Raw genomic sequence first — 15818 nt, 5'->3', positions numbered from 1 at the left:
ATGGGATTGTTTCCTTAATTTCATTTTTGGATTGTACCCTTATGTATTTTTAATGCTCAGACTTTATCTGTGCTTTATTTCCCAAACCCTAATTGAGCAGCTGTATACTTCTGGAATTTTTTTTGAATTGGTCTAAATTTTTAAATTAATTTTTTAAAGTTGAAGTATTAGTTGATTTACAGTATTGTTAATTACTGCTGTGCAGCAAAGTGGTTCAGTTATATGTATATTTGTATATATGTGTATATATATCTTTTTTTTTAATCGCATTGTATAGCATGTGAGATCTTAGTTCCCTGACCAGGGATTAAACCCACGCCTCCTGTGTTGAAAGTGTGGAGTCTTAAGAACTGGACCACCAGGGAAGTCCAGTACGTTATTTGTTTTATAATATACTCCTACTGTACAGCACAGAGCTTGTTTATCCATTTTTTATATAAAAGCTTACATATGCTAACTCCCAACATCCTCATCTTTGACCACCAGTTTGTTCTCTATATTCATGATTCTGTTTCTATTTGTGTCATATTTTAGACTCCCACATATAAGTGATATCATATGGGATTTGACTTTCTGACTTCACTTAGTTTGATAATCTCTAGTTGTATCCATGTTGCTACAGATCTGGAATTTTTCCAGTCTCTGGGAATTCAGGGATGAACAATGACACTGGAATGTGAATTCCTTGAGGTGGAGACTGGTTTCCTGCAGTCAGTTCAGCAATCTGACCCCGTGCCCTTGGCTTTATTTCAGGGTTTCCTGGAAGATACCTACCTCTTTTATGGACATTACACCATTGATGGGGTGAAATTTCAGAATTTCACCTATGATCTGCCTCTGGCTTATTTGTTAAGCACAATTGCCTACCTGGCTCTGAGCCTTGTTTGGATAGTGAAAAGGTACAGTTTATCTTATCATTTTGTTCTTTTTGAATTACTGTTGATGGTTGGAGTCTCTTGGAGGTCTGTGGACTCTGGGAGCCATTGCCCAAAGGATGAGAAGAATCCAAGGGTGGGCTTTATGGAAAACAAGATTTGTGAATGTGCTGGCAGCTGTGGAGACCTGGAGGAAATGGAGGCAGCAATTGGGAGCTGGAGTAGCAGCCTGGAGTTTTCAGTCAATCACTACTGAATACATTCCCCCAGCATTGTCTTTGATCTGGTGTGTATGCTAACAGGTCTCTATTGGGTTGCAAGTGGCAGAATCCCAACTCTGACAACTGGGATAAAGGGGGATTGAGTGGCTGAGAGAACCAAGGAAGAGAGGAAACTCCACATTACAGGAAGGACAAAGATGGATTCAAAACAACTCAAAGCACGGGCTCCTGCATTTCTGATTCTGCTGGTGGCAGCTTCCTTGTGTGGAGTCCCAGGGTCACAAGCTCAGAAATCCTTTGAAGAACTCATTGGCTCTGCTTCATTCAGGCGCCCAATCCTGACCCTTCAGTTGTGGCCAGTGGGTTAGGGTCATATGTGATTGTGGCATTTCCCATGGTGGACAGATATTTTAGTGGGAGATGTCAATTCCAAGAAAAATGAGGAATATTAATTATTTTTAAATTACTTTAACAAATAACTGTCCCCGAAAGTACAGTGGCCCAACACGATGAAAGTCATACGTGAACTTCCTTACATGGAGTTCTTAATGGGCACAGGTTAGTGTAGAAGGCTCCTCCTCAGTCCTGCCAGAGCTCAGGCTGACTGAAGCTTAGCCATCGTCTGCATGTGTGGGTTTGCTGTTCCTCTTAAGGGCTGGAAGGGAAAACGACCTTGGAGGAGAATCACACGGAAGGTGTTTCTGGGCTCAGCCTGAGAGGAATGGACTTCACTGTCATTCCGTCAGTATAGCTCAGTCACATGACCACAGCTCACTGCAGGGGAGGCTGAGAACTGTTGTCCTTGGCTGGCAGCCACTTCCCAGCACTTGTGCTACGCTATGGAAGGAGAACCGCACGTTCCTGATGGACGGCTTACTGTCTCCAGCCCAAGTGGGAAGCTTGGATGAACACCTCTCTTACCCACTTCATTGTCCCTATAAGAGCCAGGCAGTGCTGTAAGCCATGGGGCTGTGAAGCTCCTTATTACAGATATAAAAGAGACCAGGCTGTTAGAGTCTGAGTTTGTCCTCCATGGAGATCAGGGTTCGCCACCACAGAGAAAACCCCAGAGCCCAGCTAGGTACTTGTGTCCTGAGTCAGAATCTATGAGATGAAAATGAACTGATGTGTGTCTATCCCCCACCAGACAGACAGTACTGACAGGAAAGAGCAGTCATTTCTGCTCTTCTTGAGGGCGTAAAGATGCTTGGTAAAGAAATGTTGGTTGAGTGGGGCTCTGGCTTTGCTGTCTGTGCTCGTGGTAGGGGCAGACCCAAGTTTTATGGACCTTCTGTGTAGACAGTATGGAGGGAACCTCTGTAAGACAAAGAGCATGGGAATATCTTTTGCATGTTATACAAAATAAAAACAAGACCTCATGAACATGCTGCTAGAGGTGCTTCCGGGGCCTTGGAAGGGGCCCTGAAGAAGAAGCTTTATTAGCTGAACAGTGAATCCACCTGCAGGTCTTGACTGAGCTCTTTCACCTAATGGTAAGGCCTGCAGAGAGGGCGCCCGTGATGTAATGGGAAGCGGCCTCCCCAGGCGGGAGGAAGTGCTATAGGTTAGCGAAGAGGGTGGACTTGGGGTCCAGAGACCAAGGTTCAAATGTCACTCCACCTCTTTGGACCTCATTTTCTTCATCTGTGAGATGCACACACCTAGAAGGGTTGTTGCAAGGATTAACCGAAACAGGGCAGGTAAAGAACTTAGCACTGGGCTTGGCACCTTGTAGACATTAAAATCATTATCACCATCATCATCACCACTCAACTAGCCCCAGTTCTGCCTCTAGCTCTCTGGACCTAGGAAATAATTTTTCCGTTCTCTAGATCTTAGTTTTCTCATCTGTAAAATGTAGGTTTGGTCTAAATCAGACCAATTCAACTGGAGTGGGACCTCAGAATCACCATGGAGCTTTATGAATAGCATAATTCTGGATGCACTACCCTCCATGAGACATGCTGAATTAAAAATCTCAGGATATGGAATCACCTGGGAGTGCTTCCATGTGGAATCACTGGAAAAGCAGCCCAGGTGGTTCTGACATAAATGCCTTGCTATGAACCTTTGGCAGAATGACTGATTGCTATAATTCCTTCCACTTCTATTTGTGTTCACAACTCAGTAGTGAATCCTAAAAGTACCCTGGTTTGTCTACAGAGTGTGTGGCATTTGATGTATTTATTGCTATGTCAAGTGCCAGAGTATGTTTTCCAGAAAAGCATTTGAATGAGTATTGATTATGAACTTGTGCAACAGAGTTGTGTCTGACTTAAGCAGGTGCTCACTAAATATTTGGTTATTTTACTGTTTAAGTCATTTATTCATACATTTATTCATCAGATGGATAGTGGCTATAATTATATCCAGGCCCTCTGGATATAAAGGTAGCAAGACAGCCAGGGTACTTGTCAAGGAATTTAAAATTTAGTCAGGATAAGGACTTACAAACACAGTGAACACGTTAAATAACATGATTGTAGGTTAGGTTATTGCTGTCAGGGAAAGTAAAGAGACTGACTTGAAGTCGGAAACCACAACTTTAGATGGGATAGTGGGAGAATCTATGGAATACAGGGATATTTGAGTGAAACCCCAGGGAATAAGAAGGCAGCCATAGGAAGAGGGGAGGGCAGAAAGAACTGCAAGTGCAGAGGCCCTGAGGCTGCAGGAGAGGTTTGGGTGTTTATGGAAAAGAAAAAAAGCTATTGTCATTACAGCAGAGTGGCTCTCTGGGAGGAAAGATGGTGCCATGCAGGATCATGTAGGACTCTAAAGTGTGTTGAGTTTGGATTATATTCCAGCTGTGGAACAAGGTCATTGAAATGGATAAAGGGACCAATTTTCAACACTGAGATGCCTGATTGTCTGCTCCATATTTAGAATGGTCCAGAGCTGGGCCATGCATGTCAAAATCGGTAGAAAATGCAGTCACGTGTATATCCTTTTAATTTTAGACAAAGCCAATCCACAGGCCTGTGTTTTGTTGTTGTAATAAAATGGATAATCATGTTTTGGGGTCAGGTCGGTGGAAGGGTTCAAAATCAACCTGATCCGGAGTGAGGAGCACTTCCAGAGTTACTGCAACAAGGTCTTTGCCGGCTGGGACTTCTGCATCACCAACCGCAGCATGGCGGACCTGAAGCACAGCAGCCTGCGCTATGAGCTCCGGGTGAGTGCTGCTCGGCTTTCTCTTGGTGGGAGCTGGGGTTGCAGCCTGCAGAGGAGCGAGTGGGGGGCGGGCTGTCCTGCTTAGGTACCTTCCCCTGTGAGGTTTTCAAGAGCGTTTTGAAGAACCACTTCCTGAGGTTGATCACTTTACCTCCAAGCATAAAGCTGGTGAACTGGAGCTGGGGAAAGAGATGGTATCTTCCCTTCTCAGAACTTTTTTTTTTTAATTTAGGAAACTTATTTTAATCCTAGTTGAAGAAAACTGATTCTTTTTTAAAAAAAGTTGTTGGAGTATAGTTGATTTACCAAGTTGTGTTAGTTTCAGATGTATGGCAGTGTGATTCAGTTATTACATATGTCCATTCTCTTTTAGATTATTTTCTAATATAGATTATCACAGAATACTGAGTAGAGTTCCATGTGTTATACAGCAGGTCCTTCTTGGTTTGTACTTAATTTTCCACTTGATGAGAACCTGTCATAAACCAGGAGAAATAGAACGTAAAACAGGACAAATAGAACTAAGAATGCTATGATGATAAGGTGGATGCAGAGAATATGAAAATGCAGAAGTTCCAAATTAATTAGGATAAAAGGAGTAACAAATATCATCTTTATCAAACTTGCCCAAAAAGGAGGAGAGACAGATGATATCATAAGATTAACAACATGAGATGGAAGGAGTCAAACCAGGTGTATTATTTGTTTAAAGAAATAATGCCTGCTGTGCTGCTTAGTCACCCAATTGTGTCCGACTCTATGTGACCCCATGGCCTGAAGCCCACCAGGCTTCTCTGTCCATGGGGATATTCCAGACAAGAATACTGGAGTGAGTTGCCATGCTCTCCTCTAGGGGATCCTCCTGACCCAGGAATTTAACCGAGGTCTCCTGCATTGCAGGTGAATTCTTTGCCAGCTGAGCCACCAGGAAAGCCCCACAATGCCTACTACATAATTACTACATTAGATAATGTCCTGAATGGGTTATAGTTCAGTTTTTACATATAGTGCAAAGTGGAATTGCAGTCTTAATAGGAAGTTCTGCCTTCACTTAAGCTTTTAGTAGACTTGGAAACTGGTTGGGCTTGGTCTGAGAGGGTATCCTGGGGGAGATGAGTATTTAAGGAAACTGTAAAGATCGAGAGGGAGGGTATGACGATGAGTCACAGTTTCCACCCCTAAATATCCTTTCATCCCAGTGCTCACAAATGAGTTTTCTTTGGTTCTCAGGCAGATCTGGAGGAGGAAAGAATACGGCAAAAAATAGCAGAAAGGACTTCGGAAGAAACGATACGAATTTACTCTTTGAGACTATTTTTGAACTGTATTGTGCTGGCTGTTTTAGCAGCATGCTTTTATGCAATCTACAAAGCGACTATATTCTCTCAAGAACACATGAAAAAAGTAAGTGCTCCGTGAAAGTCAATTTAACTTTTACTCCGGTAGGGCGTTATGTATGCTAAGTGTATTGCAAACCTGCAAGGGAGATACTATCATCATTCTGTTTTACATATGGGAATATACATTTGGCTGATATGACAAAAAAACTAAGATCAAACCAACCAGTTTTTTATTTTCAGTAGGGAAAAAAGCATCCAAAATAGTGTGTTTGGGGTACCTACTCCTCCTGGAATTTACAGTATTCACGTCTAGGCTGGACTGCCTGGATTTAAGCCCCAGCTGTACTACTTTAGTAAGTAGGTAAAGGGGACTCAGTTTACCTAAAATAACAGTAGTTTTAAAAATCCTAGTTGGTCTAGTGGCTCTGCTTCATGAAATCAGCCATCAGGGGCCCAGGTTCCTTCCATCTTATAGCCCTGCCTTCCTTAGGATGTGGCCTTCTCCTGTATGGCACAGGGTAGCCCACCAGCCAGTGGGGAGGAAGTAAAGGAGATGGGGGGCAGCACATGGAGGTTGCATGGAAAACTTCTACTTATATCCCTTTGGCCAAAATTTAGTCAGATAGATAGCCATTTACCTAGGGAGACAGATTGTGTATCAATGGGTAGTTTACAGCATGTTCAATTAGTACTAATTGACCTGGAATAGCCATTCTCTCCTTTCATAATAGAATCTCGATGACATATATGGCTATCTGGAATAAAAATAAAATTACAGCCTTGAAAATTCTGTAAATTACCCGTTGATCCAGAATGCATGGGTTTTTTAATATTTCACCTTAATAAATCCAGTAGAGCTTGTTTTTCTTTCAGTATGGTACTAGATCATGGTTCCTCTGTTTGAACACCCAAGGGAGAAGATTGCTTAGTTTTAGGTGCCATGTTGAATGAAAAAATGTTTTGTTTCATTTGCTGAATGTGTTTGGGTGTTTTTCCCCCTTACAGTTTAATGAGATATAATTAGCATTCAACACTGTGTGAGTTTAAGGTGTTGAGCATAATGATTTGACATATGTATAGTTGTGTTCTCTTAAGGTCAATTCATTTGTGATGCAATTTATTATACTCCTGACCAGTTTTGTTATCTTCATAGGAAATTGACAAGATGGTTTTTGGAGAGAACCTCTTGATTCTGTACCTGCCTTCTATTGTGATCACGCTGGCCAATTTTATCACCCCGATAATCTTTGCCAAGATCATCCACTATGAGGATTATTCCCCAGGTTTTGAGATCCGGCTGACAATCCTTAGGTAATGCCTAGGCATGGCAAACAGGTCACCACTTGTCACCTCCCCAATTGTGGTACCTTTTTCCCTGCTGGGTCAGAAATCCTCTTCAGCCTTCAGATAGTCTCCACAAATGACTCAGAGTTTTCACATGCAGAGAAATCTCTTAAGTGTCTACTTGGCTGCAGTGTATTTTCAGTCATGTATTAGCACCCTGACAGCTGAGGGCATAGGGTGGGTCCTTGGAGGAATGCTGCTCTGGAGATGTTAGAAGGACACGTGTATGCCAGCAGGAGAGTGAGGAAGTGGGAGAGAAGGGAAGGCAGCTAATAAAGGGTATGCTGTTTGGGAAGTTGTAACTGGGGCTTGGTTCTGCGGGACAGCTCAGGGAGTTTGCATGGAAAATATCTTAGGGTTTTCCCACTCAGTAGAGTGTTTGTCCTTCAACAAATGTTCACCCTCCCCTGCCTAAGAGTGGCCGAGTCCCAAGGGCATTAACTCCCCCACAAGTTCCATCCCACGGCCCCAGCGCGTGGGCCTTGGGAAGAGAGTTACACTAGGAACTTGCAGTAGGAACCTGAGACTTTTGCTGGAGTGAATGCTGAGAAAAATGTGGCCCAGATACCGACTGTGTGTGCTACTGTTGCCTTTTTAGAATTTGTTGTAATCTCTCTTCTCATACTGAAAAATATTCAGTTTCATAAAAAAAAAATGCCAAAGGTAAAGCTGGACCCAAGTTAACACACATGAGTTAAGGAGGACCAGGTGGGGGCTGTATGAAACTGGAACGTTTTCTTTCTGCTTCTCAAATGCCTCAGGTGGTATTTGCATCTTTAAAAAAAAAGGTGTTTTTTTTTTGAAAATTTTCAAATAGGAAAGTATGGTGACCCCCTATGTGTGTCCATCACTTAGTTTCAACTATTTACCAACATTTTTCTAGTCTTTAAAAAAATTTTTTTAATATAAATTTGTTTATTTTAATTGGAGGCTAATTACTTTACAATATTGTATTGGTTTTGACATACATTGACATGAATCTGCCACGGGTGTACGTGTGTTCCCCATCCTGAACCCCCCTCCCACCTCCCTCCCCATCCTATCCCTCTGGGTCATCCCAGTGCACCAGCCCCGAGCATCCTGAATCATGCATCGAACCTGGACTGGCGATTCGTTTCACATATGATAATATACATGTTTCAATGCCATCCTCCCAAATCATCCCACCCTCTCCCTCTCCCTCTCCCACAGAGTCCAAAAGACTGTTCTATACATCAGTGTCTCTTTTGCTGTCTTGTATACAGGGTTATTGTTACCGTCTTTCTGAATTCCATATATATGCGTTAGTATACTGTATTGGTGTTTTTCTTTCTGGCTTACTTCACTCTGTATAATAGGCTCCAGTTTCATCCACCTCATTAGAACTGATTCAAATGTATTCTTTTTAATGGCTGAGTAATACTCCATTGTGTATATGTACCACAGCTTTCTTATCCATTCATCTGCTGATGGACATCTAGGTTGCTTCCATGTCCTGGCTATTATAAACAGTGCTGCGGTAAACATTTTGCTAGTCTTCTTTCATGCGGTTCCCCTACTCTGGTGGAATATTTTAAGCAAATTTCAGGCAACATGTTTCACCTGTAAAAGCTCAGTGTATCTCTAAAGTGACAGGGACTTTTCTTTTTAAACATAGCCATCATCATGCCTCATAGAATTGTCAGGTCCCTGGTGGAGCTGCAGAGAGCTTTCTGTGATTGGTTGGTCTTGGTTTGTTCAAATCAAGATCCAGAGAAAGGCCCCCTGCTGGTTTGGGTTGTTAATGTTTCTTAAATCCCTTTTGTCCTTTCAAAAATCCCCCTTCCCTTGTGTTATGCCATTGGTTTGTGAGAGAAGCTGGGGCATTTGTCTTATATAATGTTCTTTATTTGGATTTAGATCATTGTTGCTGTTTTGTTTTGTTTTGTTTTTCTATATCCCCTCGTCACCAATAATGACTGTGGATTCAGACTTTTTAGTTAGATTCCAAATGAGTTTTGAGTTATGGAAGCCTCCCTGGCAATGCTGGGTACTCACATCTCCCAGGAGCACAGAATATCAGATGGATGGTATAGGTTTGCCCGCCAACTCACACACTTTTAATGTTTCTATTTCATTTAATTTTTAAAAATTATAAACCAAACAATAAATGAACCATCTTCATAGAAAACGAGCCCTCTGCCCTCCTGTCTTGAATCCACTTCCCCCCAGGAGCCCTTATCTACGTGGCTCCTGTTGTTCATGCCAATATTCACACGTTTTGTTTTCTTTTAAAAATAGGATTGTTTCTACCTGAGACTCTGCCATGTATTTTTTTTTTCCACTTCTCAATATATCCTAAGCCATCTCTCAAAACTGATACTTAGAAAATTAAGTTAGTTCTTTTCAGGAGTTGTTCTGAGCATGGCTACATCGTCATGGACTCAGGACTTCCCAGCTTTCTGATATTTTTTTTTCTTTTGCATTTAAAAAAATGTGATAAAATATATATATAACATGAAAGTTACCATCCTAGCCACTTGTAAGTGTGTAATTCAGTGGCACAAAGTACTTACTCAGTGTTGTGCTACCATCACTACTGCCGTTTCCAGAACTTGCTCATCATCCCAAACTGAAGCCCGGTGCCCATCTGTGGGTTTGCTGTTAAGAAAGGCCACTTCTCTGCACCCAGCCCTGTTCCGAGGGGCCAGCTTGCCCCAAGCCCTTCTCATCCCATGTTCCCCGCCTCCCCTCTCCCCCGCAGGTGCGTCTTCATGCGGCTGGCCACCATCTGTGTGCTGGTGTTCACCCTGGGCTCCAAGATTACATCCTGTGACAACTACTTGTGTGAGCTCTGTGGCTACAACCAGAAACTCTACCCGGTGAGGCTGGGGGGAAGGGCGTCCTACGAGGTGGGTCATTTGGCGGGGGCGGGGGGGCGCGGTAGCATTAAGGTCGAGAGAACAGCCCGTGGAGCCAAGGGTGTGAATCCCAGGTGATCCTCTTTCTTGCTCTGTAGCTGAATCTGTCACACCAGGAACTCCTAAGGGTTTGAAAACCCAAGTCTGTGCTGGAGCTCAGGGGAGTGTTGACTGGTGGCCTCCAGAGGCACAGGATCGGGGGCTGGAAATGACCTCAGTAGAACCTAGCTTTTGCTGCTCCAAGTCAGGCTTGTTTCTCTCTTGGTTTCAGTGCTGGGAGACCCAAGTTGGGCAGGAAATGTACAAGCTGATGATCTTTGACCTCATCATCATCCTGGCTGTGACACTTTTTGTGGATTTTCCTAGAAAGTAAGTGTGAGGGGTACCCTTCTTATCTCCCCTGACCCCTCATCCTCCCCAACAGGTCCCCATCACAGCTGCTCTTCACTAAGTACTGGATGATTCCACATCCTGGAAACCACTTGACAACCACTGGCACCTTTCAGACAGCTCCAGGCCATCACCCTGAGTCCATTATGCGCCCCATTGAAAGGCAGCACAAAGAGCAGAAATGAGGCTGCTTTCTGGGGGATGCCCTCGGGGTGACTTCTTGCCATGTCACAGCCATGGGCCCTGTTAGTGGAGGTCCTCCAGGCTGCAGTGGACACTGCATTTCCTAATCTGTGTTCAAGCCCAGCACTGCCCATTTCCTCATCACGTGACCTTGGGCAAATTACTTAAGCTCTGTGCCTGTTTTCCTACCTATGAAATGGGAATACTGGCAGTACCCATCTCATACCCCTTTGGTGAAGATTAAATGACAAAATGCAGATAAAAGTACTAAGAACACTCCATGCCACAAAACTCAACAAAACATTAACTGTCACCATCAGGACTGTCATTACTATGCCGTCATTAAATTTTTTTTTTTCTCAGCATCTTCTTGAGCCTTAAGTGAAACTGTTCACTTAATCACATGTACAAATTCTTTTTTACTCACATGTACAAAGTCTCCTGGCATATGCCAGAAGTTCAATAAACCCATAAAAGTAAACATTAAAAAAGAAACTGTCCTTTTAAAAAAATTACACAAATATGATGTGAATGTTTATATTACAGTTTTTAAATATTTAAATAAATATAGAAATTCTGAGAATAGTGAGAGCCCTCTTGTTACCTTACCCCTAATTCCCCAGACCCACCCCACTCCTCGGAGGTGGCCATTGTTAACATCTGCGGGTAGATCCAGCCATCCTTAAAAAGAAAACAAAAGCATATTTGCATAAATACACATGTAAGTAAACACACAGTCTTGCTGAAAGTGTCCTTTTCTCGCCCACAAACGGGATCATGTTACATCTACGTGGATCCACAGCTTGCTTCGGAGAAGGCAATGGCACCCCACTCCAGTACTCCTGCCTGGAAAATCCTATGGACGGAGGAGCCTGGAAGGCTGCAGTCCATGGGGTCGCTGAGGGTCAGACACGACTGAGCGACTTCACTTTCACTTTTCACTTTCATGCATTGGAGAAGGAAATGGCAACCCACTCAGTGTTCTTGCCTGGAGAATCCCAGGGACGGGGCAGCCTGTTGGGCTGCTGTCTATGGGGTCACACAGAGTCGGACACGACTGAAGTGCCTTAGCAGTAGCAGCACAGCTTGCTTTTTCCCCTACACAAGCAAAATACCATGACTTTACATGTCAGGACACATATATTTTCCTCATATGTTTTAAAGACTGTGTAATAGTCTGCTGTACACATTGCTTCTAATTTGATGATGAAGCCCCTGCTGATGGGCACTTGGGTTGTTACCCAGTATTTTTGCTAATATGTGATAATGCTACAGTGAATAGCTGTGTGTATTTATCTCAGACCCCTGGTCCTAGGGTTTCTGTAGGAAGCTTCTAGGATTCCAGGAGTGGCATACAGGGCAATAGGTCCCTCGTAAGCCATTATCTGTGTGGATGAACGATAGCGCTGTACTTTTTGAATTGAGTGGCACGCCAGCACACAGAGACTGCAGGTCATTTACTGTCTATGCAGTGCAGTAAGCTGTGTTATAATCCCCCTATGTTTCAGATGAGAAAAATGAGCCTTGTCTAATGTTAGTTGGCTGGTAAACTATAGATCTGAGACTTGTACCCTAGTCTTAATGACTCCAGAGTTCACTGTATGTTGCATCTTCTAGACATATGACGAACAGTTTGCATGAGAAGTATGCATGGAAACAGCCCTAATTGTGTGGATGTGGTTCTGTGCCTCGGCCGACCCTGGTAGTCCAGGCGGTAAGCTGTCCTGTTTGTTTGCAGGATCCTGGTGACCTACTGTTCCTCCTGGAAGCTTTTTCAGTGCTGGGGAGAGCAGGAGTTTGCCATCCCTGATAATGTTCTGGGGATTGTTTACGGGCAAACCATTTGCTGGATCGGAGCCTTTTTCTCACCCCTTCTTCCTGCAATTGCAACCTTAAAGTTCATTATCATCTTTTACGTGAAAGAGGTAAGGAGAGGTGGGGTTGAGGGGTCGATAACCCGGACCATTCTTGATCTTGCAGGACATTCAGCACACACATGCCTGGAGCCCACCCAGATCCCATCAGATGTATCACAATTGCATCCCTTATTTGATATATGTATTTTTTTTATTGTGAAAAAAAAAAAAACTTTGAATGGGTTTTCACATTTTTATCATTTTGAGAGTTGAAGAATGGTCTTGCTCCTATGGTTTAAATGTTTTTGTATGTAGCTAAGAGTTGAGTTGCCAAAGTAATATCTCTGCTTTTCAATATGCTATCTAGGTTGGTCATAACTTTCCTTCCAAGGAGTAAGCATCTACAGTGGTTCATTTTGGTGATTTTAAGAAAAGGTTTATTACTTAAAATTATTTAATTTTCTGCTTGGCTTTTGGAGCTGGTGCATTTATTTTCAGTTATCAGTTATTTATGTAGCTCCTCAAACAGCTCACAGATTGTAGGCATTGTACCTGAACTAAGGGCTCAATGGGTGAAGTAGCCCTACAGATGACTAATTTATCTTGGCTTGTTAATCAAACTTTTTAAAATTATAGATGCAATATATGCTCACTGTTAAACATTTAAACAGTGCAGGTATGTATTCCATCCCTTCTTCTAGATATAGATATATATATATATATTTATATATATCTGTTAATAAGCCCAACATAATTGAGCACCTAATATACCAGGCCCTAGGAATTAAAAAATGGAAGTAATAATAGTATTATTAATAAGTACAACAGTACTAACAGGTGATAATAATACTGTGTCCTCCCACTCTGCTGAACCACTATATAGATGATCATGTAATCCTTTAAAGTAGGTACTGCTAGTAACCATATTTTATAAATTAGGAAGCTGAAGTTCAGAGAGGCTAAGTAACTGATCCAAGATCACACAGCTTATCAGTGACTCCTGAGATGTGAACCCAAGTTTACCTCACTCCAGAGCCTATGCTCTTAATCCAGTAGGCCGGGCCTTTCATTGGGTCATACTTTCTACCCAGCTGTTTTGGTCTTTGAAGAATGTTCCAGTGCTTTCATTTGAAAACTCAGTTGGCTGAAGTCACCACAGGAGAAGTGGATACGAGAAAGCTCGTAGGAACTTTTTCTTCTTCCAGAAAGTATCAGGCAGTGGCTTCCCAGCGTGTAGCTCAGTAGAGACAGCATGGGGGTAATAGAATGGGTCACAGGCACTGGACTGAGTTCTGACACCCCAGCTTGACTGGCCAGCTGCCCCCAGACACCCTGACCAGACACGAGGGTCCCTCGGCTCACAAGATGCTCTGACTGCTGTGGTCACAGGAGCTTGATGCTCCTGAGACTATAGCTTTCTGCAATACTCAGGAGGAAGTATATGCCTCTTTCTCCCCCACTCCCCACCTGATCTCCCCTTCAAGTCTTAACCTCATTGGAAATATTTATTTTTAATATATAGGAAAGGGACTTAAGCACTGGGGGTCCAGTGCAGAGGGTGATGTTTCAGTCCCCTGTCAGAGAGCCTGAAATCCCATGTATCATAGCCAAAAAAACCAAAGCATAAAAACAGAAACAGTATTGGAACAAATTCAGTAAAGACTTAATATATAGGAAAAATCCATGTTCACGTAAAAATGCAAGCAAAGTATCTCCTATTCTGGTATGTATATATTTAATACATATTTAAACCCCTAAGGAGAATACTTTTTGAATCTTTTCAAATCTTCATGCTGTGTACTGTAAATATATCACGTTGTATACTCTACCTTATAATTTTATTTGTCAATTATACCTCAGTAAAGCTGAGAAAGGAAATTTATGGTAAAGTGTTTAAAAATACATATTTTTAAAAAACAAATGAGATCATACAGTACAAAGTTTTGACGTCCCAACTTTTTATTTGACAGTGCCTTATACGATGTAAAGCTCTCTTGTTTTTTCTAAGGGCTAGGTGGTTTTCCATCGTATGAATCACTTTAACCTTTAAGGAACTACATTGATAGCTGCTTACATTGATAGCTGCTTTGGTTGCTTTCCGGAGAAGGCAATGGCACCCCACTCCAGTACTCTTGCCTGGAAAATCCCATGGATGGAGGAGCCTGGTGGGCTGTAGTCCATGGGATCGCTAAGAGTCGGACACGACTGAGCGACTTCCTTTTTTTTTTTTTTTTGGTTGCTTTCAGTTATTCCCTGTTATCAACAACTGTAGCAGTAAATACCATATGCGTGTGTTTTGGCCATTTTTTTCACTATGGTCTGTATTGCTGACTACCCTCTAGAAAGGTTATAGCCAATTTATATTCCCACTGTAATGCATGACTGTGCTCATTTATCCTCAGAGAAGCAGTGCTCTTCATTTTTCCTCTTTCTTCCTTTCTCTCCTTAGATAAGTCTTCTTTATACCTGCAGACCCTCTCCGAGGCAGTTCAGAGCATCCAATTCTAATTTCTTCTTCCTGTTGGTGTTGCTGATTGGACTGTGCTTGGCAATTATACCTCTGACAATCAGCATGGCACGGTAAATATGACTTTCTTTCTAGAACATTCCCTCCTTGACTTGTCCCTCTTTTGTGTTAAAGCCTTCTTTGCATTCTTTATTGGCACCAGCAGAGGTCAGTAAGTTACTCCTGGGTGTCAAGTCCACCTTTGTTTTGGAATCACCCTCTGGATGCTGAAATAGCTTAGTCCACTTCTGAACTTGAACTTGCAGGTTTCCCGTTGGTTTTGAGAGTGTTGTTTGGGTCTGTTCCACCCGATCCCTTTTCCTAGGACCTCTCTTCTGGTCGCCTTTGGGATTGTTTGTTTCTGATTGTAAAGATAATGCGTGGGCACTGAGAAGATTTGGCGTGTCTTCTATGTACCAGGCACTGTGCTAGGCGCTGGGGGTATAAAGACAACTCAGACACGGCACGGGGGAGCGTGTCATCTAGTGTGGAATTTGGAAAGAAGGGAAATGTTCAGTCCTGAGGATGAGAAATTGAGGGTTCCAAACCCAGGGGTGCCACTTTTTCTGTTAGAACCATTTATACCGACTCTGGAAAGAGAGTAAACGACTTAGCCTTTGCAAGCTATATGGTTTCTGTAGCACTTATTTGGCTCAACTGATTACATATCGTCTATGTTGCAACCTATGCAGCCTATGTTGCATCTGTGTATATAAGCCAGTAGGCAAGACTATGTTCCGGTAAAACTTTATGAAAAATAGACTGTGGACCAGATTTGGTCTATGGGCTGTAGTTTGCCACCCCTTGACTTAGTCTCATGGAATTCCGTTTCTTTATTTTATGTATCCTATTTTGTCCCATTTCTTCATTTTTTTTTTCTTATACTGGAGTGAGTTGCCATTTCCAGTACCAGGGGATCTTCCTGACCCAGGGATCGAACCCACGTCTCTTGCACCTCCTGCGTTGGCAGGTGGATTCTTTACCACTGCGCCACATTTCTTCATCTTTAATTGAAAAGCCTAGACCTTTGAATTCCTCTCTCAGGTTTTA

General features: G+C 42.7%; 1 protein-coding gene across 2 annotated transcripts in view; it reads left to right on the top strand.

Moving 5' to 3' along the window:
* Positions 1–15818, top strand: part of TMC7 (transmembrane channel-like 7) — a 62696-nt gene that overhangs the window by 30526 nt on the left and 16352 nt on the right. Inside the window, exons 6-13 of one of the 2 annotated variants that reach the window (XM_010837114.1) lie at positions 754–899; positions 4124–4271; positions 5501–5674; positions 6764–6921; positions 9677–9794; positions 10105–10202; positions 12145–12331; positions 14712–14842. In XM_010837114.1, the coding sequence (XP_010835416.1) occupies positions 754–899; positions 4124–4271; positions 5501–5674; positions 6764–6921; positions 9677–9794; positions 10105–10202; positions 12145–12331; positions 14712–14842 (1160 nt within the window). The remainder of the gene's footprint in view (positions 1–753; positions 900–4123; positions 4272–5500; positions 5675–6763; positions 6922–9676; positions 9795–10104; positions 10203–12144; positions 12332–14711; positions 14843–15818) is intronic. The other variant, XM_010837115.1, reaches the window with a different exon arrangement.

This window comes from Bison bison, unplaced genomic scaffold (assembly GCF_000754665.1).
Source record: "Bison bison bison isolate TAMUID 2011002044 unplaced genomic scaffold, Bison_UMD1.0 scf7180017864072, whole genome shotgun sequence".
NCBI classification, from domain to species: Eukaryota; Metazoa; Chordata; class Mammalia; order Artiodactyla; family Bovidae; genus Bison; species Bison bison.
The sequence above is the reverse complement of the archived record's forward strand: the minus strand, read 5'-3'. Positions and strand labels throughout refer to the sequence as shown.